Raw genomic sequence first — 9987 nt, 5'->3', positions numbered from 1 at the left:
CATTTTGGCATGTTTTTGCAGTGGCTGGTAACGGTTGTTCCTTTCCATGTTTAGGACTTCCTTCAGGAGCTCTTGTAGGGCAGGCCTGGTGGTGACAAAATCTCTCAGCATTTGCTTGTCTGTAAAGGATTTTATTTCTCCTTCACTTATGAAACTTAGTTTGTCTGGAAATGAAATTCTTGGTTGAAAATTCTTTTCTTTAAGAATGTTGAATATTGGCCCCCACTCTCTTCTGGCATGTAGAGTTTCTGCTGAGAGATCCGCTGTTGGTCGGATGGGCTTCCCTTTGTGGGTAACCTGACCTTTCTCTCTGACTGCCCATTACAGTTTTTCCTTCATTTCAACCTTGGTGAATCTGACAGTTGTTTGTCTTGGGGTTACTCTTCTCAAGAAGTATCTTGTGGCGTTCTCTGTATTTCCTGAATTTGAATGTTGACCTGCCTTGCTAGGTTGAGTAAGTTCTCCTAGAGAATATCCTGCAGAGTATTTCCCAACTTGGTTCCATTCTCCATGTCACTTTCAGGTACACCAGTCAGATGTAGATTTGGTCTTTTCACATAGTCCTGTATGTCTTGGAGGCTTTGTTCATTTCTTTTTACTCTTTTTTCTCTAAACTTCTCTTCTCGCTTCATTTCATTCATTTGATCGTTAATCACTGGTACCCTTTCTTCCAGTTGATCGAATTGGTTACTGAACCTTGAGCATGTGTCACGTGGTTCTCATGCCATGGTTTTCAACTCCATCAGATCATTTAAGTACTTCTCTACACTGGTTATTCTAGGTATCCATTCATCTAATCTTTTTTCAAGGATTTTAGCTTATTTGTGTGGGGTTCACACTTCCTCCTTTAGCTCAGAGAAGTTTGATTATCTGAAGCTTTCTTCTCTCAACTTGTCAAAATCACTCTCCATCTAGCTTTGTTCTGTTGCTGGCAAGGAGCTGCGTTCCTTTGGAGGAGAAGAGGCACTCTAATTTTTAGAATTCTCAGCTTTTCTGCTCTTGTTTCTCCCCGTTTCCTCTGGAAGCTTCATCTCAGAGGGGTACCCAGCTGTGGGAGGTGTCAGTCTGCCCCTACTGGGGTGTGCCTCCCAGTTAGGCTACTCAGGGGTCAGGGACCCCACTTGAGGAAGCAGTCTGTCCGTTCTCAGATCTCAAACTCCATGATGGGAGAACCACTACTCTCTTCAAAGATGTCAGACAGGGACATTTAAATCTGCAGAGGTTTCTGCTGCCTTTTGTTCAGCTATGCCTTGCCCCCAGAGGTGGAGTCCACAAAGGCAGGCAGGCCTCCTTGAGCTGCAGTGGGCTCTACCCAGTTTGAACCTCCCGCCTGCTTTGTTTACCTACTCAAGCCTCAGCAATGGCGGGCGCCCCTCCTCCAGCCTGGCTGCCGCCCTGCAGTTCAATCTCAGACTGCTGTGCTAGCAATAAGCGAGACTCTGTGGCTGTGGGACCCTCCAAGCCAGGTGCAGGATATAGTCTCCTGGTGTGCCATTTGCTAAGACTCTTGGAAAAGCGCGGTATTAGGGTGGGAGTGACCCAATTTTCCAGGTGCTGTCTGTCATGGCTTCCCTTGGCTAGGAAGGGGAATTCCCTGACCACTTGTGCTTCCTAGGTGAGGTGATGCCTTGCCCTGCTTTGGTTCTGTCTTGGTGGGCTCCACCCACTGTCCTGCACCCACTGTCTGACACAGACCAGTGAGATGAACCCGGTACCTCAGTTGGAAATGCAGAAGTCAGCCATCTTCTGCGTTGCTCACGCTGGGAGCTATAGACTGGAGGTGTTCCTCTTCAGCCATCTTGGATCCCAACAAAAACTATTTCTTATTTGCAGAGGCATCCAGTGCATATTTATTAAGATTAATACATATTATTGAAAATTACATTTATTTTTTCAGATCCAAGGAATTGATACAAATAATGAGCAAGAAAATGATTATGAAGAGGATATTGCCTCATTTTCCACATATATTCCTTGTAAGTTTTTCTATGTTTTATATATATATGTCATACTCATATATATACCACATATATATGACTTCTGGAAGATGTAACTGAAAAAGCAATACTGAAGGGAATGTGGCATGGTATTTAATTAACTGGCTTTTAATTTGTAATAGAGACACTACTACATCATATGGCTAATTTAAATACTTTTAATACGTTCAAGTTTTAGTAATCAAATACTGATTTTTCCTACCCAGAGGGAATACGCAAATAACTCTGTTATGACTATTTGGACTATTTGGCAACTACATTTTTAAAGATTTTTAAAAACACAAAACCACATTCTTTGCAGGCCTTAGTTTTCTCAGTTATGAAATGAGAACATTGAACTAGAATACTTTCTAAGGTCCTCCCTGGCTCTATATCTGTGATTCTACATTCTAAAGTCTGAAGAATAATTCATGATGTTCCTACATGTATATAAACATATACGTGTATATACACACTTACATATATGTGTATATATAAAGTTATATACATATATATGTGTGTATATATATACAGTTATATACACATATATATATATACACGTGTATATATTCTTGTTTATATGTATATGTAAACTCTACCCATTATGCCAGGTTTTACTGGCATACAGCTCAACAGCTTCACCAGCATGTTTGATAGGAATCCCACACCCAACATTTTTGAAAATTCTGATTCCTGCCATTGCCAAACCTCTCCACCTGCTGACTTCCCCATCTCAGTAAGTGAAAACTCCTCCCCTCCTTTGTTCAAGTCAGTCAAAAAATCCTTGAAAGTCATCCTTGGCATTTTTACTTTCTCTCCTATCCCATACACAATCAGTCATACAATACTGTTGACTCTACCTTCAAAGTATTCCCAGCATTCAGCCATTTCTCTCCCCTTTCATTATCCTAGTCCACACCATCATCAGTTCTCCCCTTGTTTACTGCAATAACACAGTGGAGAAATGGAGGGCCAATGTCACTTCCTATATTGCAAGTTTGGCAATGAACAGAAATGTTTCTATTGTTATGACTCAGGAGTGAGGATTACTACTGGTATTTATTGGGTAGAGATAGAAGGAATGCTGCTAAATAATGTATAGCAAGGCTTCAATGCAACTTCCACATTTGCTGCCTCTGATATTCTATGCTTCATGAAAAGACTAAACACCTTTCATGAAGGACTAAATACTTTTCTGCACCAAATCCTCCAATACCTCCCTATTATACTCATAATCTTTCTCATCCCCTGCAAGGCCCTAATCTTTGTGTTCCCATCTCTCACCATTCTCTTGCTTGTTCACACACCAATAATGCTCCTGCCTCAGGGCATTTGCACTTTCTATTCCTTCTGTACACTTTCTCCTTATATGCCCAAGGCTTGCTCCATCACTTCTTTCTTCGTATTATGATACCCTCCTCTTCATTTCACTTTACCTGCTCCTTTTCTTCATTGCATTTATCAACATTAACATAATATATTATTTATCTGGTTGTTGTTTATTGCCTGCATTCTCTTTCTAAAACACATGCTCAAAGGGATTAGGGCTTCTTATTCACTGTTTTTATTGTATCCCCAGTAACTGTAACAGAACGTAGTCTATACCCAATGAAACATTATTGACCAAAAGTTTTTCAAATGATGGGGAACTGCAAATCAAATAAAGTTAAATACAATTAAATGCCTTCACTAGCATACTTTGGCAAAATTAGTGAACTCTTCAAATTATTGCAGGACACAAAAAATGCTAAATATTAAATTAATGGATTAATGCACCCAGCTTTGAAGTTACATATCTTATCATTTAAATTATAATAAAAGTGATTTATAATCAGGCCATCATTGAAAATGACCATATGTTTATCATGACATTTAATTTTCAGAATTGACTGTAATAATAAAATATTATTTCAATTATCTATAAAGAAAAATTTCACTTTTGCAGTTTGAAACTGCAAACTCTCTTGTATATGAAACTGTGTGTGACTGGGCTCAAGTCAGTCTCTTTCATGAGTGAGGGGGGAAGCACAGAACCCTAGCCCAACAGATTCCCATTGGTATTACCATTACGACAAAACATGCTAAAACACACTAACTCATTAAATCTGAATTTCCAGGGCTGAAACTCAAGTTTCGGCATATTTGATGACAAGTACCATACAGATTCTGTTGCTTATTCAGTATTATGAAACACTGAATATATAAACAAAAGTGTGGCTATGAGTAATTTCCTATAGCGTGAATGTAATTCTGAGTTGATGACTGATTTGCCCATACAGAAATAATAAAGTCCCTTTGCTAGCCTGAGCAATAATTTTTTTCCATCCATTCCATCATCTACTCCATCAGCATTTCTAGAGACTACTTTATTTCAGGCTTAGTGTTTTGTGTCAAGGATAAAAAGATGAATGAGATCTGTGCAGATAGACCATACAAAAACAAATAACTATCCACTCTGCCCAGGCTGGTAATTAAAGAATCTTGGTTTAGTTCTAATATTGGAAACTGTATCTTTCTTCTTTCTCACATGAAAGAATAGAAAACAAAAAAGAAAATTCCATAGAATAATATTGTCTACCATCATGGGCATGATTTTTCTGCATGACTAATTTTTTCTCCATGGGAGAAAAATTTCTACAGTGTAATTCTTCATTTTAAAGGAGTCTTTCTTCTCTACATTCTGCTGTTTGGGATTTTAAGCTATATTTTAGCTTAGCAACATTTTAATAGAGCAATTTCTTGCCTTGAGAAGGACAAGAATTCACAAATTCAAAGGTCTGTTACAGAGGTTCCAAAGTCTGTTTAGAAATTCCAAAAGACTGTTTTAAATTTTTTGAATCCTTTATTTAGAGAATATTTTATAAAGAAAATTTAATAAAAGTTTTTTCTGAAGATTTAAAGTCATTACATTATAATTTCTTTTTTTATGTTTTCTTCTTGAGTGTTTAAAGAGCACTTACTGTATATAACATAAAAACAAATAATGGTATGGTTGTCAGAGTAGAGGGAATTTGTATCATTTGGTTAAATTTCAGGGTAGAATGCATTTATAGGTGAAGAACTGATCCTCAGAAAGATTTACCTACTGTTGGTGATTTACATGCCTTCCCCACCAAAAAAAATTAACTTTTACCAAGTAATAGTTCCAAAGTTAATATAGTATCTGTAAATGATTTATTATAAGGAATTATAAAATTATAGTTATCTGTAAAGATCAACAAATATTAAATAACTAAATAAGAGTCATAGATTCATTTGTAGTTATTATTTACAAGCAAGTAAAGGTTTGTGTCTTTTCCCTTTTCTTTACCTTTTCCATCATTTATTATTTTATTGGGTCAGTTATATTGTTTCCTAATAAAAATGCAAGGATGCTATCAAATATATGAACTTGTTAAAACAACTCTAAAGAATCAGAATATCATTATCTGCATGAGTGTGTCATATACACAGATAGCAAGACATAATGGAGCTTTGACTGTTCATTTGGTAAGTATTTTAAAAGCCCAGAAATAAATGACTGTTCACTAAAAGTTATACATTTGACAGCTTTTCACTATATCAGGTCGTAAAAGTTTTATTAGCAGTACTACTATTTCTGTACAAATTTACAAAATATGAAATGCCTCCAGATGGTGTGATTAAATGAAATCAGGCAATCTTCATTGTAAACAGCCACACAGAACCCAATATGTCATCATGAAAGCAGGAAGACATACAGGCAGAGTGCAGTTGGAGCTGAGGCAAATGAAATGGAAGAGGAAGGAAAAGAGAATGGATCAGACATGGAGGCCAAGCACAGCCCACTAGAGGTTGGCAGTGAGAGTTCTGAGGACCAGTATGATGACTTGTATGTGTTCATTCCTGGTGCCGATCCAGAAAATAATTCACAAGAGCCACTCATGAGCAGCAGACCTCCTCTCCCTCCACCACGACCCGTAGCTACTGCTTTCCAACTGGAAAGACCTCACTTCACCTTACCAGGTAAGTTTAAAGTTAGAAAAAACAAAACAAACAAAGACAAACCTTTGACAGCCTTACATAGCAAATAGTGCAGTGGCAAATCTATACAGAGCAGATCAGCTTCTGAAACCAAGAGTAACATTCCTCCTATTCTTTAAAAACTAAGGCCTGGGAAATGAGGCAAGAGATACCTACCTCTACCTCGTTCTTTTCTTTTTTTCCTTCCTTCCTTCCTTCCTTCTTTCCTTCCTTCCTTCCTTCCTTTCTTCCTCTTTCCACCCTCCCTCCTTCCCTTTCTTCCTTCCTTCTCTCACTTTTTCTCTCTTTCTCTCTTTCTTTCTTCCCTGTCTCATTACAAAGCTTTAAGAAAATAAAACTTGGAAGGAGTCTATAGTTCTTCATGTAAAATGAACCTCAGGCATTTTGTGGAAAAGGAAATACAACATTGCTTTTAAAACATGCTCTCAGTCTTCAGAAGAAAAAAAAAAGTGAAATGCTGATGATCCACAATTTTCAGATGAACTTGGGCACTTCAGTCACTTGGTAGCTGTGGGAGAATGAAGTGTTAAAGGGTTTGTCGCACACTGCACTGACACCAAAGTTTAAAAACACTCTATACACTATCCAAGTGGAAGAAGAGTCAACGTAGCTGTCACTGGCATTTGTTCCCAGATGCAGGAATTGGGGTGTGGAAAGTGGGTGTGGGGAATCTGTCCTTGCGGAGGGCATGAAGAGGAGCTTCCACATTAGGTTTATCTGCCTGGAGTGTTCAACACCCTGACAAACTCCCAGCTCCAGGCTCACTCTTACAGTCACAAATTATCATCTACTTTTTTATCATTATTTCATATGTACTTTCCAAATTTATATTTATTTTCCAAACAAAATGTTCTTAAGAAGACAATTTAGTTAAAAAAAAAAAAAAAAAATCCTTATCAAAACCGCATTTTCACTACAATTTAGTTGTTGGATCCTAGAAGGCTATGAAGTATAAAACATGGCCTTGTTTCAAAAGTAAATTTTAAGCAATGAAATGTAGTATTTGGGCCGGGCGCAGTAGCTCACGCCTATAATCCCAACACTTTGGGAGGCCGAGGTAGGCGTATCACCTGAGGTCAGGAGTTTGAGACCAGCCTGGTGAAACCCCATCTCTACTAAAAATACAAAAGTTAGCTGTGCTTGCGCCTGTAATCCCAGCTACTGGGGAGGCTGAGGCAGGAGAATCGCTTGAGCCCGGGAGGCGGAGGTTGCAGTGAGCCAAGATCATGCCACTGCATCCCAACCTGGGCAACAAGAGCAAGACTCCATCTCAAAAAAAAAAAAAAAAAAAAAAAAAAAAAAAAAGGAATTTAGCATTTGTGTCCTTGAAGGCTCTCTGTGAAGACCCAAGTTTACCAACATAAGCTCTATTAAGCTTATGCACTGTGTTTAGAGATGGAAAGTACTACTTAATTGAAAGCTCTGAAGCCCAATGGATATTCCTCTGATTCATTCATTCATTCAACAGATATTTATTACCTACTGTATTTCAAGCTTTTGTGGACCCCTAACATTTATCCATGAAGTAGATCTATTAATGTTTAGTGGTGAGGGGAGAAAACATCATAAGTTGGTAGTACACTGACTATAAAATTCTTGCATATTTTCTCATTTTTCAGATCTTAGTAATTTGTTATAACAAAATTAATTGTCAAGAAGACAAACTTGTCTTGTGTCAGATTATTTCTCTTAAAAGTGCTAATATTAAATCATATTTTTCCTAATGCAAATTTCTATATATGGTCTGTTGGTTAGCAGGTCTAAAACGACTCTACCTAGGGTCTTAATGAGAAATCTAAGATCAGAAATGTAATCTTGGCTAATATATCTCCTGAAAACTAGCAAATATAAAAGCAAAATAAAACAAAACTCACTTATTTAATTTAAAACTCTGTTTTACATTTTATATTCAGTGTTACTTTTATCTTATCTTTTCATAGCACTGATGTTAGAAGTGGATAATAAAATGCCGGTATTTTTTCTTAAAATTTTTTTATTCGTCTTTAAATGCAAGGCTGTACGCTATCACTTATTTTTTTGCCAGAGACTTTGTATGTCTTTGACTTTGGCTAGTTATACCTTCAGGAGTTGTTCTTTCTGAGTAGCTTCCATCTGCCATCAAGTTTCTGAAGGAAAAAAAAAAGCCATCTCCTCAGTGCTGTAGGCATCAAATTCCTCACAATGGATTTACGAACTTCTTCATTAGAGAAACTAATAACATATAATACTATAGAGCACTTTACAGTTTATAAAGAACCCATTGTTTCTTTTTAACTTCCCAAGAATCCTCGGATCCCTCCTTGACTCAGTTCCAAGCAGTGCTATAATTAGAATGTGTCAGTTACTTCTATTAACAGGTCTCCTAGGCTATTAGGATTTTTCTCTTTTTTATACGGTCTTGCTCCAATTACTTCAAAAGTTGGAATTATAGAAGTGATTTGTTTTCATCTTTCTTTATTGATATACCACCTGAATTGAGAAAGCTTAGGTCTCACTCTTAACTGAAAATGATAATCTGATACTTTGAAAATAAAAGTAAAATGTATTATTTCTAGCGCAAGCCCAACTTTAGAAATAGTTGGGAAGAGAGGTGGGTGGGGAAACAAAGAGAGTTAAGAGCTCAGGAAATTGGTTCATAAATGTAAGACGGTTGACACATTCCGCTAAAATGAAACACTGAAAAGTGGTTCCCACACAGTTAATCCAGTTTCACCTGTGTTGCTGTCAGTGAACCAGAAGTCATAAAATCAAAATCTTAAAACTGTATTATTCAAAGGATAAAAGGCAAGTCGTGGTGAATTGAAAGTTAGTGCTAGGCACATTGGTAATTAATACTTCTTAAGTTAAACTAAATGAAACTGTAAGAGTTAAGACTCTGTTGGGAGATTATCTTAATCTCGCCTCATAAACCTGCCCAAGACAATTGCTGAATCTTTCTATAATAATATCCTTTTATTCTGCTCTGCTACTTGTCTTTCCCCTTTTAAGTTTTTCCACTAAAATCTTCATAAGTAAACTAATTTGGAGAGTATCAGGTTCTCACCAAACAAAGGGCAAATTCAAAAAAGAATGGAAATGAAAGAAAAAGCCCTCATTGGCCTGGTAGAGAGCCATTAAAATTCTTTTTAATTTACTTGTTAATCAAAGCAATCAAAGCATATCATATCTTTGTCTTATTAATAACTGCTACAAAATATTTTAACATATTCTTATAAAATATGTCAAGATATTACTGAATGTAAAACCGTCAAAACTCTGAAACCTATAATTTTATTCTTTTCATGTGAATTCATTCTCACACCATTGATCATCCATGCTGTCTTTTATGTCAGGAACTCTACTTTCGGTGTCTGTCATCTATGTTTTTTGTTTATTTTTTTGTTTTTATTTTTGAGACATGATCTTGCTCTGTTGCCCAGCCTGGAGTGCAATGGCATGCTTATAGCTCACTGTAGCCTCCAACTCTTGGGTTAAAGCAATCCTCTCTCCTCAGTTTCTGGAGTAGCTAGGAGTGTTGGCCGCCTGGCTAATTCTTTTATTTTTGTAGATACTAGGTCTCACTACGCTGCTCTCAAATTCCTGGCCTCCAGCTATCCTCTCACCTCAGCCTCCCAAAGCATTGTGATTAGGCACAGAAGCCACCGAGCCTGGCCAGAGTCCTTTATCTATGAATAAGGTCTGTTGGCTTATAGAAAACAAGAGCTGCATTTTTGAAGGTCAGTTTGTCATAGTCAAAGACCAACTGCTATGAAACCAACTAATGGTGCCTTTGGCTATTTCTCCCTGTCATTTTCAGAGAAATTAAATTTTAGGTGAAATATCCAGTGCAAGCAATATGAAACATGAAACGACTTCAAATGAAAAAAAAAATCTAAGAGTATTATGCTTGAAAAACACAAGTTTTCAAAGCTGTGGAGTTTGAGACATAGATTTATAACTCAATTTCCTGATATGAAATCATTCTTTATATGTAAAAGTATATATAATATATAAAATAATATATAAATGT

General features: G+C 36.9%; 1 protein-coding gene across 1 annotated transcript in view; it reads left to right on the top strand.

The window, feature by feature from the left end:
• BANK1 (B cell scaffold protein with ankyrin repeats 1) overlaps positions 1–9987 on the top strand; it is a 281992-nt gene that overhangs the window by 218058 nt on the left and 53947 nt on the right. Inside the window, exons 7-8 of the mRNA XM_017877093.1 lie at positions 1898–1976; positions 5652–5960. Of these exons, the coding sequence (XP_017732582.1) occupies positions 1898–1976; positions 5652–5960 (388 nt within the window). The remainder of the gene's footprint in view (positions 1–1897; positions 1977–5651; positions 5961–9987) is intronic.

The sequence above is a fragment of the Rhinopithecus bieti genome, unplaced genomic scaffold, assembly GCF_001698545.2.
Source record: "Rhinopithecus bieti isolate Rb0 unplaced genomic scaffold, ASM169854v2 scaffold_9690, whole genome shotgun sequence".
NCBI lineage: Eukaryota > Metazoa > Chordata > Mammalia > Primates > Cercopithecidae > Rhinopithecus > Rhinopithecus bieti.
The sequence above is the reverse complement of the archived record's forward strand: the minus strand, read 5'-3'. Positions and strand labels throughout refer to the sequence as shown.